Genomic DNA, 19493 nt, shown 5'->3' with positions numbered 1-19493 from the left:
ATAAGCCCTGGCATTTCAATTACTGCCAGCTGTGAATGTTGACATAAGGAATGAAGCAGAACGTTAAAATGTGCTACAATCATAGTAGCATTTGCTGTACCTGCAAAGATATGTCATGGTGACCTGGTGGGTTTGAGAATGAGATTCCCAAAATCAGAATAAAAATAGACGTCTTTTTCAATAAGAATGAAAGGATCCGGGCCTCAACCACTGTGTCCATATTTAGAAAAACCGCGGAAGCTCGTATGAACCTCAAAAGAAACAAATCATATAAGATAAACGATTAGTTACAACAGCCCCTGAAACGTTATTCTTTATAGATAGTTCGTGGGTAAACTTCGGGAATAGGCCTACTGATGATTTTGTTATGATGCTGTTTTGTTATGCTGCTCTATGTTTGTTCGGCCGAGCTGATTGATTTGATATTTTCGCTATAATTAGCATTTCTTACTGGCTACTATGTATGGGTTTCTATGTAAGTACTGGTACTTCTGAATGGGTTGAGGCTGGGATTTAGTGCTTTTGAAGTGAAAGTACTTGATGAACATATACTATGTGTGGAGAGCATTCACTCAGTATCATTATCTCATTTTTGACCAAGATGGCTTTTAGAGGCTTTTGCATTGGAACTCTTCAAATGTTTATTTATTTAGTTAATTTTAGCGATTAATAATAGTTCAAGAAATGTATACAAAAATATTCACACGATTTGAGGGCCTAATAAAGCAAATCCATTTGTAATATGCATTTGCCTTAATTACAATTAGGTAAAGCAACTTTTAATCCCAGTTTCACAATGACAAATAAACACATGGGCTAGATTACAGGTGCTGTATACGAAACATGAGCAAAGCCTCATATTAATTTGTATAATTGGTGCAAGTGGTGTTTTGCCCTTAGAGTATAAACCGGGTCTCCCACCTATTCCAGTAACTATTTTAGTTCCAAAAATATTGAACTTGACCATGTAAAGACGTGAGGCAAGCTATGAGAAACTGCGTGTCCCCGTACAAGAATAGCTCAAGGCTGTGCTGGAGCTGGAAGCGAGGACTCGAGGAGAATGTTTCCAGGGCGGTCTGCTTGAGGCGGTTTTATGTATTTTTTCTCTGGTTGAGTGGCGTTCATAAAACGTCTGGAAGAGGAGCGAGCTGACTCCAGAGAGTCTGGAGTGGGAAGAGCCCTCGCCGCACGCGGAACGCCCTCGCATCTCCTTCTGCGCATGCCAAGACGCGTCCGAATGCCAGGCGTTCCCTCTCATGCCCAGAGGTACAGGATACCTCCTTACCAAAAACATTTACAAAGGATTAAATAGGATCCGATTCGTCCTACTGAATAATCACACATGCATTACGCGTGCAAAAGAAACGGAGAAATGCACAGAAAAAGTCTGCATAGGGTACACAGGCTAAGAGTAATGTTCTTTACAAACCTATGCAGACCTAATTTCTTAATTTTTGTAAAAATTAAATTAGTGCACATGAACCCATGTTGTATTTACGCAGCGAGCGTTCCAAATTCAAACTGGGTTTCTTTCATTTATACGGTTTCATTCAAACGATTTATGCGTTTTAGTCAAAAAGTGATTGGTTGCCACTATAAAAGTAAACATTGTTAGATGCCAGGTTAAAACAACGTGGAAATATCAACACACACACACACGTTACAGACCAGTTGTAGCCTACGATCCTTTACGAGATTTTTACGACCAGTGATAATAGGTAGGCTACCAAGAATCGTTTTTACAGAGCAAAACCTGAAAGAAAAAAAAACAGCTCCACAAAATCCTTGGGTTGAAGAAAAACAACTTGAAACGACAATCAAAGAACCAAACGTTAAACTGATAGTAAAACGCACATTTAATTATGACTGCAGGTTATAAGCATTTTAATAGATTTATCACTAAATCTAATATATTCTGTACAACACACGAAAAAAGGCTACCCGTTTGTACTTGGAATGTGAAATAAACATATCTGATTACCCCTTTCATTTTGACTATAACGAAAACAAATAAATAAATAGAAAAATAATTTAATGTGCGTTGCTTGCGCGCGTTAGTGGCGCCAAAGAATTTCCACGGCAAACATCTTTAGCAAACCCAGCCTGAAAATAGATTTTAGAGTTAATGTTTTCCTAAGATATAAGTCCAGTGACAGAATAGGCCTATATCCTCCTACAACAGGTGTATTCGGCCATTTTAGTCCTCTGTTAGAATATGGTCCCAGCACTCATGGCAGAGCTGTGGTGAGGTTGTATTAAGGTGCTGGGCTGTAGATGTGTGACCGTATTCGTGGATGAGTACCATGAATAGTTTGTCAAAAACGATGGGGCGGTGGTGTTTGGTGGCCCGGTGGGCTGCTCTGAAACTGTGTCTCCGTCGTTCGGTGTCTGGTTCGGTGGGAAATCCCAACCTGCTTGTGGTGGAGGAGTGCTAGAGGGAGAGTCACCGGCAGCGACCTGCTGGTCTGGCGGAATCTCGCCGTTTTTCCACAACTTTTTGAATTTTGAGCGCCGGTTCTGAAACCATATCTTCACCTGTGGTGCAAAACAAAGCGCATCTAAGTTAAACATGAAATACAACCAACACAACTCTACCTTAAAATAAATAAAACTACAGAAATACAGCTTTAAACTTATAGCCACAGTATGCCGTAAAAGAGCCGCGTTTGACCTGGGTCTGTGTGAGGCCCAAAGACGCCGCCAGTTCAGCGCGTTCTGGGAGCGCGAGATACTGGGTCTTCTGGAATCTGCGCTGGAGAGCCGCCAGCTGAAAACTGGAGTAGATGGTTCGCGGTTTCCGGATTTTCTTTGGCTTTCCATTCACCATGCGCACCTCTGGCTCACTCTCTTCTTTCTCTATGAAAATTCACCACACAAGTTGTCATTGTAAAATATCACCACTGAAAACGACATTTGGGAATACTGAGGCGGTCTTACCTGGTTCGGTTGGAGTTGGTGAAGAACTGGGTCCATACGTTCCATAAGCGCCATAGGATGAAGCATAGCCCAAATCGTACGCCTTTGGGCTGTAGTGAACATTACCCACTGTACCAGGATGATAGGAATAAGATGCCAGTTGTGCGTACGCTGTCCCCGCGCAGTGACCTGTCTGTGAACTACTGTAGAAGCTGCTGTCGGTCACAGTTGACACCGGCAATGTTGGGGAATCCTGCGACTTGTGAACGGTACTGAAGCTGCTCGAGGTAATATGGTTTGTATGCATATCCGAGCCAAGGCTATCCAGAACAGCGGTCATTTTGCAGGAAAAAACAGTGAACTGAATTTACTTACCGTGACCACTTAAAATAGCCTATTCAAAATCTGCACCTCTAACAAATAACCGGTGATACAAAAGCACACAACTTATGGAGGTAGTTTGTTTCGCCTTAAGTTACATATCCATAGTTGATAGAGGGTTTGAGCTCCGCGGCGGTCTCTGCCTTGGAGATGCTGACGGGCGGGCCATATACTGGGCGTCATGTGGCAGAGCGAACCAATCGGTTAGCAGGCAGTCCTAAGAAGTACTGCCAGCTGAAGGAAGACCTCTGACAAGTCGAAATAACAAAATATCTTGCAGCCTTGGTCTTAAGGGATTTAGCTGCTCTTTGCAAGAGTTGAAAAATATAACTATTCACTTACTAAATAAATTTAAATAGCAAAATTGGTGAATTTCAAAAAGAGAGAGAAAATAACTAACTATAGAGACAAAATGAAAGAAGACAGGACTATTTTTTTTTTGCAGATGGAGAATAGCCAGGGAGTATGAAATATATAAAGGAGCATTGTCTTTTTCTGTAGTATGAACATTTTTTGTGCATCTAACTGAATCATGTAATTCGAATGTGATTTTCTTGTTTATATGCAACCTAAGATGAACCCTGAACCTTTAGCCTTTCAAATTGAGCAGTGCGCATGTAAATTACTCGATCAATGGTCTACATTTAAACCGACTAATAGTCTAAAAGTATCAAATGAAGCTTACAGTCTTGATTAAAGGGATATATTTCCCCATTGTTGAGAAGCACGGTTTAACTGGAATGCCATCTATCGTTGAAATGTTGTCAGTGTATCTTACGGAAGCAGTCTGCATTCCTCTGACTAATCACAGACGGCGCCAGTCTCCTCACACCCACAGGTGCGCAAAACAGCAATTATTCCCCGGTAAACACCAGGGATAAAGCGCGGAACCAGCCCTATATGATGCTCTGTCGCGCCAAACGCCTCGTGCACAGACCTACATAGAAAACTACCTCAGTCACGAGAACTGGCAATTTACTAAGTATTCTGTCAACTCAACAAACCTTGTGGCCTGAGCTCTGCCAGCTATAATCCCTGGGTGACTTGTCTCTGCTGTAGAGCGATTTAAAATAGAATTTTGTTATTTTATATTAAAAAAAATAATAATGAATAAATAAATAAATAAAATTAAAAGTATTACTATTATGCGAGCCTTATTTAAAGTCTCCAATGAAATTGATAATGTTAATGTTGTCGACACTCGATTAGGTTAGTTGGATGAAGGATGACTCAAAACATGGTTGGTCATTATAGGCTACAGTATGCACAAAATTACTGTAAAGTTATATAGATATTAAAAAAAAAAAAAAGTTTCGCAGGTGAAGTCAGTCCCTGGTTCCTTTTCTGCTCAGGTCAGGTGTTCAGGGGACAAGTCTTCGAGAGGACCTCTGGCGCCCTCCTGCGTCCATAGATATAAAACTACCTTTTTCGAGATGATGTCTATCTTCCCTCAATGCACTCCAAATTCACCCCACCCGCAGCTATACCGATTCAGATTTGTTTGGTGGCTTATTACATGCTATTAAATAAATACAATTAAAATATGATGATACTTCTGCAAGAGGATAAAATAACAACAACAACAATTTTCCGTATTTATTTATTTTATTTTATTTTATTTTTTAATTTGTTTTACTAGCATATAATAAGCCACCAAACAAATCTGTGTGTGTGTGTGTGTGTATATATATACATATATATATATATATATATATATATATATATATATATATATATATATATATATATATATATATATATATATATATATATATATATATATGTATAGGCTATATATAATGGGAAAAAGTTAGACTTTAAATTTAGAAGCTAACAAAAGGTGTTTTTAAGATGGTGGGTGAATACAACACAGAAGGAAAACAAGAAGTCCATTTTATTTAAACTGTAGCTAATTGTAGCTGTTTTAAAACTTAAAATCCATTATAGTTTATGACATTTACCGAATGTGCATTGTAAAATTATACAAGTTGCTCTTGCACCGCTGAACTGCATTAGTAAACACGAGATGGCACTGTTTGCTTAAATACCAATTCAGGCTATTTTGTGTGTGTCAGAGACTCAGAGCAAAGAGGTCATATAAGTGTAGTTATAAAAAGAAATGATTTAGGTTTAGGTAGCCTAAACATCAAATGCAGATATCAACTTTATGCTATTATATCACAACTAATACTCTATTCATTGAGACTGATACACTAAATGCATGTTGTTTTTGCTGAATCAAATGCAGAACAGAATGCCTTTTAATATTGCAAACTAAGCAATGGCATCCATTAACAAGAACCCAATAGAGAGGTCACTTGACAAAACAAAAGGCAAACATAAAATCTATCTTTGGTCCAACAATAGATACACCTAGCTTTCATCAATATAAATATCAGCTTTCTTTAGAGAAGACCAAATCAGAAGTATACAAATATGTACACATACAAGAAAAAATTAGGCTTCCTTTCATAGTAAAGTTTTCTTTATTTATGCTTTTCCTGTGTTCTTACTGTAAATCATCTATTTAGATTTAGCTGAAATTAGTTTGGTGTACTTTTCTCTGAAGTCAGTTTATGATTCATAACGTCCGGTTACATGCACAATATTAAATTCAATGCCCTACATACTTCTTATATTACAAGAATATGACACATAAGCTCTCAGCTATTAAAAAGACTCTCTAAATGGGTTGCTATAAGCATGAATTTGTTGTGCTGCCCTGAGTGAGTGATTCTTAGTAATCATCCTTGTCCCAAGGAGTGTGAACTTCCTGTGGGTGTGTGCTTTGTACTCTGAGGAAAGACCCGACAGCCAATCCTACTTGACAAATTAGTTTGTGGATTCATAATCCAGATTTCCGGGATTTTTTCTGCAGCAAGACAAATATTCACTTTTCTTATGGCTTTGAAGAAAGTAAGAAAAGAATGTGTTGTGCCAAAGGGTATAATATATAACAAAACAAACAAACAAGGCAAATAGGATTTTAACATTCCAGCATTCTTTCTTCTCCCCAACTCCAATCCTTTTTTCCGTGATGTGACCTGCACACCTGTCAGTTGCGCTTTTGTGAATATCACTTCCAGATGAAGTTGATAGATCTGCTGCTCTCATGGTCTCATAGAATAGAATTTCAAGGTTATAGAGATCTCTGTCTCTCTGTCTGTCTGTCTGTCTGTCAGGTATTCTTGAGGTTGATATACGAATGTCATTACTATTAATCTCAGTCAGTGTTTGATTAGCACACACACAAACACATTAATGCTGTTAAATAAATAAATATGAGTGCACATTTTCAAGGCATTGAGGACATTTTGTTTTGGGACAGCATGTACAGCCGTTTTTTGAAAATCACTGGTAAGCAGCCAAAGTTTCAATCATAAGTCAGGTTGCATAAAATGTTCGCTGTTTTTGCTGATCCTTCGTCAGCAGCTCAAATGCATTCTGAGAACAGGACGACCTGCAGGAACATGTTAAAAACAGAGCTGGAGGGCTGGGAGGTGAGGTGTGTTTGGAAAGTGAGGAGGGGCTGGGTGGGGCAGCCACGTGTGTGTGTGTGTGTGTGCATGTGAGCTTTTACCATCACTGTGATGGCCAAATTTCCTCACAATGTTCAGAAAACCATGAATTCACTTGAATTACTGTTCAAAAGTTTGGAGGTCATTAGATTTCTTTCTTTTTTTTTCTTTTTTTTAAATGACACTTTGATCAAAAGTGACAGTGACCTTATTAATCAAAGAATACTGAAAAATCTCACACACAAACATATTAAGCAGCACAACTGTTTTTAACTTTCATAATAATAAGAAATGTTTCATAAGCAGCAAATCAGCATACTGATTGAATGATATCTGAAGAATGTTCAGTAATATTTGATTGAAATTCATTTATTTCATTTTCATGACTGTTAAGTTTTACAGTGTACAACAGGGAGAAGAGACACTACTACACTACTAGCTCATTCACACACTTTAAATGAAATCAGATTCAATTTAAATCTTAACATAAGAAACAGCTTTGCTCAGGAAATATCTCTGTTTGTCTTACTTGCAAATGAATGTTGCTGAATAATGAGAAAATATGTGAGCCTCAGTAAAAGAATTTCTTAGAAACACAACATCGCAGCATATTTTGAGTGTTTTAAATTATTATGAAGGTTTCCACAATCCCTGCTGTGCTTGATCTGCTTTTCTGAGGATATGTTTATGACCTTTCTTCAAACAGTTTCTTTACACTTGCAAATTCACATAAATTTGACGAGAAATGCTGAAAATGAAAACATGATGTGCAACACAAATGAATATGCAACACTCTTTTGGAAGGAGTACCACATACAAACCTTGCATGTACCATCAGCCAACAAGGCTTTGGAGTGTTTTACAACATTATTTGGGGGGAAATATCTAAATTCTCAACTAAATAAATATGCAATCCATGCAATGCATTTATGCAGCTGTAATTTCTGGAGCTTCCAGACTTGTACCCACCAAAAAAGAAATTTAACAGCCTTCCCAAGCAGCTGCTACCTTACTGTGTAACACTATATAAGTAACTTTGGCAACTACATGTCACCTAGCAGTCATTAGAGTATTAGTAGACTGTCTGCTTATATCTGTTAACACTTTATTATGATGGTACCCCAACAGACATTATACTGACTATAAGTAACTTGCCAGTTATGAAGTTGGCTGTTTTTTTAAAGCTTTATATGTAGGAAAGAATCCCATATGCTTCAACCACAGCACTCTTGTATCTGACTGAGAAAGAGTGAGGCAATGAGAAAAGCTGAAGCCCACAAAATTGTGTCAAAATTGAGAGAAATAGCAATAATAACTATATAAAAATGTTCTACATGTGCACTTGATATACATAGTTAGTTAGAAATCCCACACTGACTTAAATTTTAGATGATAAAACGTAAAATGTATGACAACAACGATAAAGGTCTTTTAAAGGTAACTTTTGCAGTCTTGTCACTACAGGTTCATGCAATGACATACCTTAGTGACTGTTCATGGATGAAAGCTTCTACAGTCATGAAAGAAGTAATATCCTCAAGCACATTTCACTTTTTTATGTCTTTAGGGAGTAGAGGGAAAAACAGAAAACAGTATTCTCCCTATAACATGTACTAATTTTTTGATGAAAGGAGGAAAAGGAGGACGGGTAACTGCAATAATATGTTACAGGAGAAATTAAATATGTTTTAAATAAAGAAGACAGAAGGGTGAGGAATTGTGTTGGTGTATGTAATGAATTCTGGGAATGTTTCTGTTTTATTAATGTGTGGGTTTTTTAATAGGTCTGAAGGTAACTCTCAATATATAATTTATATAACATCAGAGTAACATCAGAAACTACAAACAATCATAACATTAGAGAGGTTAAAAGTAGTAATTATGCATTTTTTAATATTACTGTACAAAGAATTTACACAGTTCATATGATTCCATAACACGCAATGCTTTATAAAAAGAGCCAGTTCAAGCAGGTTATGGTTTTAAAACATGTTTAATCCTTCTGTGAGATGTAATGGACCAAAGCTGCAGTCGGCAGGAGGTCATGATTGGTTTAGAACTCTCTTCTTCTTATTGGTGTCAGTGAGGATGTGCGTGTAAGTGTGTCTTCCGTAACTGTGGGTGTGTTATATTCTCCAAGGGAACAAAGCTATTTAATTGCAAATAAAATACCATCTTTCACCTTCATCCTTGCCGGAGGTCAAACACTCATGTTATGAAGTGTGTTGCACAGTGAGTAGGGTGTGAATCAGTGCGTGTATGTCCTAATCATCTTCCTCATCTCCTCTCCCTCTTCACCCTCCCTCTCCATTCCTTTATTACAGTGGTTTATGAACCCTCTGGGTGTGGTTCAGGCATTCGGAGCTCAGACAGTAAAAGTTTGTCAGTGCATCTGTTTAAGATTATAGAGCTTGGGGTGAGATTTAATTTACATATCCACACAGGAAAATAACTATGCAGCAAACCGTCATAAACATCTGGTGACTTTCCTTCTTCAGTACAACAAAGATGATTTAGCTGAACCTTGGTGATTCATGTTGTATTGATTGAATATAGCAAGTAATAATCAGTTTCTTGCACAGATGGATTGTTTTGCTTCATAATTTTCGAGTTTGAAAATTTAAACAATTTTCAAGCGACACCTGAAAACTCATCTTTTCCGTCATCATTTGACTTCATCTAAAAAAAAAAAAAAACACTTTGCTTTCTCTTTCCTTAACCACTCCCTGTCTAGCTTGCATTATTCTGAACAATGCCTGAAACTTTGTATTGCAAGCACTTCCTGTGTTTATTTGCCTCTTTATGATGAATTGCTTATTGTATTCCTCAATTGTAAGTCGCTTTGGATAAAAACGTCTGCTAAATGAATATATGTAAATGTCATAAGACCTCTATATATCGTCAGGAGCTGTGGGTATTAATTTTGTGTTTCCTGTACCTTATTTTTTAACTCTCAAAGTGATGGCACCCATTGACTTGCATATTTTGAATCTCCATGGTTTCAGCTAAAAATAGTCTTTAGCGTTCTACTGAAGAAATAAAGTCACATATATATTGAATGGCCTGAGGGTGAGTAAATTAACAAGAAATTAAAATTTTTGGGGTGAACGATTTCTTTCAAGATGATAAAGTCATTTGCATTATTTTATAAAGTCACTGAAAACATGTAGGCTAATGTCTGAACAGTGAAATGAATTGTAAAATAAATATTTATTTCTTCGTCTCCTTTATTATCTTTAGAACATATAAGTTGGCTGAAAAAATGATGGATCTTTTTTTACAGTGAGTTTGGACCAATGATGATCAATCAGCCAATCAGCTTTGTCCTGTTGTTCCAAAGTTATGCGGCATTTACGGCTCAGACAATTGGCTGAAATACAATTATGACCATGAGAAAAGGTGTCAGATATCAAATTACATACCCCAACGTAATGGGTCCTGCACCAGCCAAGCAACTGCCATTGAGATTAATGGAAATGGAAATAGATAGCTTTCTCCAGGTAGACCTGCTTAGTTACAAACTCTTTACAAACCAATATTATAAGAAAAAAATCATGGATTTTAAATAGCTACTAAAAAGAGTTGGGCACTCTAATAAAACATCTAAATACCAGCAATATAGGATACTGTAAGTCCAAAAGTCCAAAAGATTATTTCATCATAAATAAACAGCTAATTTTAAAGGGCTTTCAGCTGAGAATGTCTATATTTGTGTTGTTAAATGCTTGTAAATTTGATTGCAATTTGTAAGTGTGAGACAATTATTTTAAAAAGACTTTTTGTCAAGAAAATGACTTTTAGACTGTGAACTTGGTGAAGGTCTTTACATTCTCACAGTAAATCAGTCTATCAATCTGTAGTGGCATCACATGGTCATTAATTATGGCTAACCCACAGGAATGCATTGCCTATCACCTGACCCTGAAAAGAGAGTGAAAGATGAAAAGAAAGAAGGGTGATAAAGATGCACACGTAAAACTGTTTGTTTGTCTCCCTGTTCGTCTCCTTCTTCCTTTTTAAAGCCGGTCCTTAACACACAAAATAGTGAGAGCTTCCTGAGTTTATTAGCTGTAACTTTGAAACAAACGTCCCCCTTTGTGCTGTTATTGTTAATGCGACATCAAAGCTTCTAAGTGACTGAATTTAGGAGAGGCTGAAAGGTTTGTGTGAGAGATACAAAACAAGTGAGGGTTAAAGTCACTAAAAAATGTACATAAATCAATAACAACTTAAGTGTAACTTTTAAAATGTTTTAGAGTATCACGTCTCGAGGGCAACAGCTGTGGAGTTCAATTATTTTGTCTCTGGAGGGATGTCTGCCTAAACTGAATTATGTTCTTCTTAAGGTAAAAAGACTTAACTTAATGAAGTGCCTTTCATGAGTCCAGGTTACTGAATTTGACCTGTATCTGAACCTTTGCTTCAAATGTTCATTGCTAAAAGAGCTGCCCTACCACATAAACAAGGATCATCATAATCCAAAATAGATTTCGATCTTTTTTGATTAATCAAATGTAACAAAAACTAAAAAAATCTAAAAATGAAAAATAAAATTCTGCGATGTCACTATATCCAAAATAAGGAAAAATGCAAAGTGCTGCTAAGAAATGTCTGCACAAACACTGTAAAAAGTAGAAATAATTTTGCTGATATAACCAAATGGATTTAAGTGTGTTAAATTAGATTTTTGACGTAAACAAAACCAATTAAATTTACACATTATGAAGCTCACTTTTAAGGTTAACAGTTTTTCAGAGTGACATCTTTAGCTGAAGATTTAAGGTCTTTTGCCTTGAGAAAACAGACCCAGTATTCCAGTTTCCTCAGTATTGCATCTAATGTAGCTGTTCTGTGGGTTTTCAAGAGGGAAAAATGAGTGGCTTTGTATGTGAGTGTCTGTGTGAGACACAGATACAATCTGCTTGTACTTTCCCTTAAAAGACAGGGCTGAACACTGGCAGCTATGTGTGCCCTGAGGGTGCATTTTGTGTTTGTTTGTGTGTGTGTGAACTCTGTCATTCATTCTACCTCCTTTTCTGGTGGAAGAAAATAGGCCCCACTGGCGTCTATGAGACTGAAATTGTCAAACCGGTTTTCTCCAATGCTGAGCAAAACAAAAAGGTTGAATACACTCACACACACACAGTCTGGTATATGTGGTTTACGGGGACTCTCCATAGGTGTAATGGTTTTTATACTGTACAAACTGTATGTGCTATTGCCCTACACCAACCCTACACCTAAACCTACCCCTTACAGGAACTTTCTGCATTTTTAGATTTTCAAAAAAACACCATTTAGTATGTTTTTTAAGCCTTTTGGTTTACGGGGACACAGTGTCCTCATAAACCACCTTCACGTTGTAGTACCCATGTTACTATACAGATTTGTGTCCTCATAAACCATATATACCAGTTCTCACACACACACACACAAACACATGGTTTTGAAAAAGATCAATACAAATGCGAGGAAAACTGGCACAGTCACATTCTTGCTTTATTTCTCTTTTCCTCTCTTCCTCCCTCTCTCTTTTCCACACCCAACATGAACATAAAGAATGCACTGTGAAATTAGCATGGAGAAAATGAATAGAGTACAGTATGAGCAGACAGTAACAGATAGTATGGAACAACATACAAAACAGCATCTGTTCGCACATTTGATTCAGGTTTATAACAGTGTGTTGGAAACAAATTCCAGAGTATATAATGACAGAGGCAGATCTAGACCCACCCAGTAGCTGCAGTTGAACTTTTCTATGTGAAACCATTGACACAGATGGCTGTTTCTGCTCTGACTACCAGTCATGTTTCCCAACCTTTCTGTCTTTTTCCACTAAAGTTTTATTTTTAACAACAATGGCTTAATGGCTGTTGGACTCAACAATAACAACTGGAAGGAAGTCTTGAGCAGAGGGAAGAGAACAGGGAATAGCTGAGGACGACAGCAATGAGAATGTCAAGACATCTGAAAAGAACAGACACGTATACATATGCACCAACACAGTCACATATGCTACAAAGCCTTGGGATTCTCACACACAAACCTCTTTACATTGTTAAAAATAAATCTACGGTAAATGTCACAGGCCAGTGTTACAAAATCAGCTTTTTTCCCCATGTTCTCCACCAGAAATGGGACATAGTTTTCCACTTGTTTCATTGTAACATTTTGCAACTATAAGCTCTCCATCTGCCAAACCGATGGTGATCACGAGGAGATGGCTAATGGGTTTTGTGTGCAATAATTCTGCACATTAAAACTTAACGAATTTATATTTTCAAAAACTTGTGTGAAGTGGCTCCTAAAAATACCCAGTGTTCCAGAGTGCACTGGGCTCAGCCAAACTGTAATAAAAAGGCACGGTAATCTTATTCACTCACCAAATATGCATTCTGGGTACAAGTTCTTACAGTATTGTTTCCTGTTGCTATGGCATTACTCTGTTTTCCACCTCACTCCCTCTGTGTGTGTGTGTGAGTGTGTGTGTGTGTGTGTGTTTAGCCATGACTCCCAGCAGGGTTTAGTTTGCTTTTGTTTGCTCAGGCAGAAACAGCCACAAATCTGTGGTGTACAGTACAAATAATTATTATAGCATTTACTGTTTTTCTCTTAATTTCTATTTTTCTTTCCCTCAATCACGCCCATCTGTCAGTCTCACAGTTTTGCAGTCATCAAGTTTAACAAGCTTATCATGATTTCTTAGTCATTGCATATGTATAAAATAACATAATCTATATAATGCTTTACTGTTTGCTTTACAGAGGTCAAATCCCCCTAAACTGGCTGAACATCAAGTAACTCCCGAAGTCTTTAAACAAACTCGATGTGAATAACACTGAGTGATACAGTGAAGCTGAATATGATTAATAGTCATTCACTTAAATCATTTAGGGTACAATTACACAACAACAATAAACTAATGGCAGAAAAGTTTTTTCTTTGAGTTTTTGAAAAGTTTTACATATGACAATGTTGTCAAAACGATCCCTGTTTACACAGATCCACATAACTAAAAATGTTATATTATGCATATATGATGATGATGATACTTTATTTGTCATTTCTATGTCACATAGAAACGAAATTGTGTTTCACACGTCCACATCTTACAATTCAGTGCATTATATAATACATATAAATCAGTTCAATAAAATTATTTAAAATAATAAAGCATAAATATTCTAATAAAATTATTTCAAATGCTCTAAAATGTTAAAAGAATAAATCACAAAAGAGTCACAAACTCTGATTTAGCAGCCTAATTGCTGTGGGAAGAAAGCTATTCAACAGCCGAGAAGTTCTGGTTTTTATGCTACGGTATCTTTTTCCTGACTGCATCAATGAGAACAATCCATTAAGTGGATGTATGCAGTCCTTCAGGATACTACCAGCTCTCCGTACACAGCGCTCTGTGTAAATGTCTATATAGTTGGCAATGTGACTTTGTAAAGAAACGCTACACTCCTGAGCACACACTGAGCACATAATATGTATGCGCATGATGCCACTGTTTTCATAAAATCACGTTTTTGTATTTTCCACAGAGGTGATAACAGTATCGATTTTCATTTTGAAATCAGTTTTTAAAATTTTGCATTTTCAGTCCCCCAAAACACATAAAAAGGTATGCAGTGTAGCAAAAGTTCATAATATCCTCTAAAATAAACACTTGTAGTAAAACTTGCTGTAAAAACTATTTGCTTAAACCTCTGTTAAGATACTGTTAAATTTAACATGATGTCAGTCTTTCATGCCAATATCATATTGGACCCCAATCAATCAGGCTTAACATGGTCATCCTACTGAAACTGTTTTACTTGCCATTTTGAAAGTGCTTATGTCAGCCAAAGCAATAAATCAATATGATTTTTCAAAGATCATTCTGCTGGTATTACAAGCAATTGAATTTGGGTTTTACTCATATGTGACCCTGGACCACAAAACCAGTCTTAAGTCAATGGGGTATATTTGTAGCAATAGCCAAAAATACATTGTATGGGTCAAAATGATAAATTTTTCTTTTATGCCAAAAATCATTAGGATATTAAGTAAAGATGTTCCGTGAAGATATTTAGTGAATTTCCTACTGTAAATATATCAAAACTTAATTTTTGATCAGTAATATGCATAGCTAAGAACTTAATTTAGACAACTTTAAAGGCGATTTTCTCAGTATTTAGATTTTTTTGCACCCTCAGATTCCAGATTTTCAAATAGTTGTATCTCGGCCAAATATTGTCCTATCCTAACAGCTTATTTCAAGCTTATTTATTCAGCTTTCAGATGATGTAGAAATCTCAATTTCGAAAAACTGACACTTATGACTGGTTTTGTGGTCCAGGGTCACATATAATGCTTAGATAACAGGTTATACAGCTGAAAAGGCTCACTCCCTGCATTCTCACAACTGAGGGCCCACAGGGTTCAGCGTTGGGCCCTTTACTGTTCTACTGTTCCCTGCTGTTCTACACCAGATAAGTAGGTACTAAAATTGAACTACTTGAACTGCAAAAACAATGCCCAATGACTCAATTAAACACCTTATTCCTCTGTTTGGCTCCATATCTGCCATCCCAGAGAAGATCTTTTCCCTTTTCACTTAACACTTTCGCCACATGTCCTCTTCAGCACTTGATTGCATTAGCCTAAATACTTTTGAAAAGTTCATGTTTTGCAGTATGACATGCTATATTCAATTCAAAAGTATTTTGAAAGTTACATTAATTGAGACACTAACTGGAATATTTGTCATTGAAAAAAATCCATTTGTTACATGCCAATTTAAAATGAATTACATACACTTGATAAAATATTAAACAGTAGGCTATGTTCATACAAATTCAGAACAACACAAAGAGAAATTATATAGCCTGGTCTTGAGTGACTCGTTTCTTTTATAAAACAGTTACTTCACGCAAGCATTTTCAAAATGCTATTCTATTGGTATTGTACAGTACTAAGATTAACAACTGTTGCACATCATAGCTGTTACTGCACAGTCTATGTTAGTACAGCTGGAAAAGTGTACATTTGCATCCAGAACTGGCACTATCCATTAATATTCAATGACTGCATTTTTTTTCGGGGTGTGCATATAGAATTGTACTAAAACTTGTAATCTTCATATCATGATTTTATTTAAAATCACCATGAAAAATGAACAAAAATGAAGGATAAAGTGGTGTTAAGACTGCACTGATTGCAGTAAGAGAGTGACTGACGGGGGTTATTGAGGGATTTGAGGCTACTTGAGGGATTACTCATTCTAATTTGTCTCTACTTGTTGAGCCCTGTGTTGAGAAGAAAGAGGGAGTTAACATAGAAAGTGTGAACAAAATGTATGTGAATGAATAGACAGTGTATGTAAAGACTGTGAAGTTAATGTTATGTCTGTCTGTAATGATATAGAATACACATAGATTAAAAGTGTACAAACTTTAGATTGTACAAAGTTAGATTAATCTGGTGATTTAAATTTTTTTTTTTTTGGCTGTTTTGTTTAATAAAATGTGTAAAATTCACAGATTTCACCCTCTCTCGTTTCAGTGTCTCTTACACACAGACACAGAGACCCTGAGTATTGGCTCTCACCCTGCCGGGCAAGTAAAAATTAATGGATTATCCCACCTGGCTGAGAGGAAAGAGGAGCTTACAGCAGAAGGGCCCAAGAGAGAGAAAGGAGGTCATGAGGAATGGGATCTAGAATTGTAGAACTGAATTGTCAATAATCAATAGAGAGGAAAGAGCAATGAGATTCAGATCAATACCAATTTGCGCCTACACACATGTAGACTGTATACATTTCTAATCACTAAGGCCCTAAAATTCTGCATATTTCAGATAAAAAATAAAATAAAAATTGTACTGCTTGTAATCATCCACAATACTTGTTATGTGTTTCTTCACTCTTGTCACCTACTATTGAAAGCTAGAGGTCTCTCTTTCTTAGCAAACTGATGCTGACAAACTTTTATTTGCAATGTGGTTAAATAACTTCAGCGAGAAAGTGAGTGCTTTGAAATATGAAATATGTCATGTTTGGCCCTCAGAAACATAAATTAGTCATGTGTTTAATATAGGGTGAAAAGATCAATATTGTCAATGTACAGGAGGGATGTGCTCCTGTCAGAATTAAACAGAGAAGTCCTTTGTGGTTTCAGTTCCAAATTTGTGAATATGAAGCGAGGTAGCAAATAGAATGCATATTGTTTATTTAGGTAAGAAGAATTAAAAATGCAATGCAAAGCAAATAAATTACTGTGACGCTGTAAGTGTAGTTTTTTAATTACATTAATTTATCAGAATCCTTAAATGTAACCTAAATATCAATAATGTCAATATTTTGACAGCACTGAATTTATAATTAGTCAAAATGAATGATACAGTTACCTTTTGAAGGACTGCGAATAACAATACAAATAAATTCTATTTATAATTCTATTTCTATTTTTTATTTTAATTCAACATCCTGTGTGGTATGGCCAATTTAATTCACACCAAATATATATATATATATATATATATATAAAAATTCTTAAATTCAGATTTTTTTTTTTTCTTTTGATAAAATATGATAACATCATGTTAAAGCCAGGGATACATCATGTTTGGGATACTCTTCAAAATGGCACTATAGGGTGACATGGAAGAGAAAAACTGTTGAATAAAGTCGTTATTTTTGTTTTCTTTGCGCACAAAAAGTATTTTCGTAGAATTTCGTAAAATTACAGTTTAACCACTGATGTCACATGGATTATTTTAACAATGTCCTTGCTACGTTTCTGAGCCTTGAACGTGTTAGGGTCCTTGCTGTCTATGGGAGGGTCACAGAGCTCTCAGAATTCAAAAACAGGCAAAAAAAATGCAAGCAACTTAAGAGATCACTTACATCCTTGAACATGACAAAACCTGAGTCTGTCAACATATCTCTCCATTAGCAGCCCCAGCCCAACCCCTGAAGACACAGTAGCGGACAGAATACACTCTCTCTGGTCAGACTGCAGTGTCCCAGAGCTGTCTTTAAAGCACTACGTCTATGAATCTGTTTACAAACTTTCAGAGAAATCCAGAACAAAAAATCTAAAGGTACAGAACAGAGGGAACATTAATATGATTTAAAGCAACCGGAATGGAACTGGAACAGAAGATTGAGATTTACGACTCTTGGATAATTCTGCTCTCCATACAGATTTATTTGCTGCTGCTGTGTGGAAACACCGACCACCAATGTCACTTAGAAAAGAAAAAAAAAAGAGGAGGAGGGAGTGAGAGGGAGTGCATACTAAGTGATTGGAGTGCTTGTGTTTGAGGGAAGTGGGAAGTGGGTGGATAGAGAAAGGGAGAAAGGTATGGAGGTAAAGGCGGGGGGGGGATGAGGGGTCTGATTGCAGACTTTGATCCAGGAACGCCCAGTGTTTCTGAACATTCCCGGCCTCAGGCATTGCATTTCAACACTACTGACATCAGAACAGCAAAATTCACCTGGGTAAAGAACAGAGAGAGATGCTGTGTCCTCTTTCAAAGGGTGTGGCTGTAAGGCTATTCCAGGTCAATGAATCAGACAATTTTGTGTGCCCATTTGTTTTCGCAATGTCTCACCTAGAGATTCTCTGTGGTAGCCACAATGACCCGATCTCATGAATGTGCATTTCAATGGCACGATTTTCTGTTTCTATTTGGCGTACTATTTACGCAAAAATGGACTTTGGAGTGCATATCATATGCATGCAAAAACTGTGTATTATATGCATGTCAAACACGTGCATATGGTAAAGTCAGTTTCTGCGTATAAATAGCACATAAAATAAAAAAAATAATTAAAAAAAAATATGTGCTGTTGATTTTCATGAGACTGGGCTTTTTCCCTTCTACAGATTTCTTTCCTTTCTCCAGAGCTAAAAAGGAATAAATATTTATGAGTGGCTAAGTTTATAGTAGAACAATCGAGGCTTAAAACGGTTCCAAAAATTAAATATCTGTCATCATTTACTCACTAGATAATCTGAAGTATGTTTCAACTGTTTTTGTTCGTACAATGAAAGTCAGTGGGGTCCAAAACAACAACTGGACCTTACTGATTTTTTGTGCATGGATTAAAAATACACTTAGAAATATACTTGTTTTATATATATATATATATATATATATATATATTTGTTCCACAGGAGAATAGTATGACATACAGGTTCGGTATGACATAAAGGTGAGTAAATGCCAAATGGTAAAAGATATTTGTTTTTTTTTGTTTTTTTGTTTTTTTAATTTTGGGTGAATCTCCCACATGAAAAGTGGCTTCATGCATTACTATCCCAGATGTAATTTACTAGGCTATAAAAATAATCAGAAGGGCCTGACTTGCACAGGCGGTACTTTTTAAGCCAATAATGATATTATTATAGCTGAAAAATGTATTAAATAGGACTAGATTCCTGTCGTGACATTTTTACACATTTTTGTGAGAGGAGAGTACATAGAGGTTAAAGTTCATCTTGATCTTTTAGTGGTCATTCTCAATAAAGTTCATGTGACTGTGTTCTTTTTGTCCAATTCACCTTAATTGAGTTAAACCTAATTGTTCCAATGCATCTGATGTTCTGTTTCTAAAGTTCTGAAGTTTTTATTTCAGGATTATGGTGGCATTTTGATGAAGTGATGTTCTGATAATATGTGTGA

General features: G+C 36.4%; 1 protein-coding gene across 1 annotated transcript; it reads right to left on the bottom strand.

Moving 5' to 3' along the window:
* Nucleotides 1-1874: 1874 nt before the first annotated feature.
* dlx2b (distal-less homeobox 2b) lies at nucleotides 1875-3533 on the bottom strand. The gene is made up of 3 exons (XM_058783483.1): nucleotides 2938-3533; nucleotides 2672-2856; nucleotides 1875-2535 (listed from the first exon to the last, which is right to left on the bottom strand). Exons 1-3 carry the CDS (start codon nucleotides 3254-3256, stop codon nucleotides 2209-2211), a joined length of 831 nt encoding a protein of 276 aa, XP_058639466.1. The 5' UTR covers nucleotides 3257-3533; the 3' UTR covers nucleotides 1875-2208.
* Nucleotides 3534-19493: the final 15960 nt, after the last annotated feature.

Source organism: Onychostoma macrolepis, chromosome 01 (assembly GCF_012432095.1).
Source record: "Onychostoma macrolepis isolate SWU-2019 chromosome 01, ASM1243209v1, whole genome shotgun sequence".
NCBI lineage: Eukaryota > Metazoa > Chordata > Actinopteri > Cypriniformes > Cyprinidae > Onychostoma > Onychostoma macrolepis.
The sequence above is the reverse complement of the archived record's forward strand: the minus strand, read 5'-3'. Positions and strand labels throughout refer to the sequence as shown.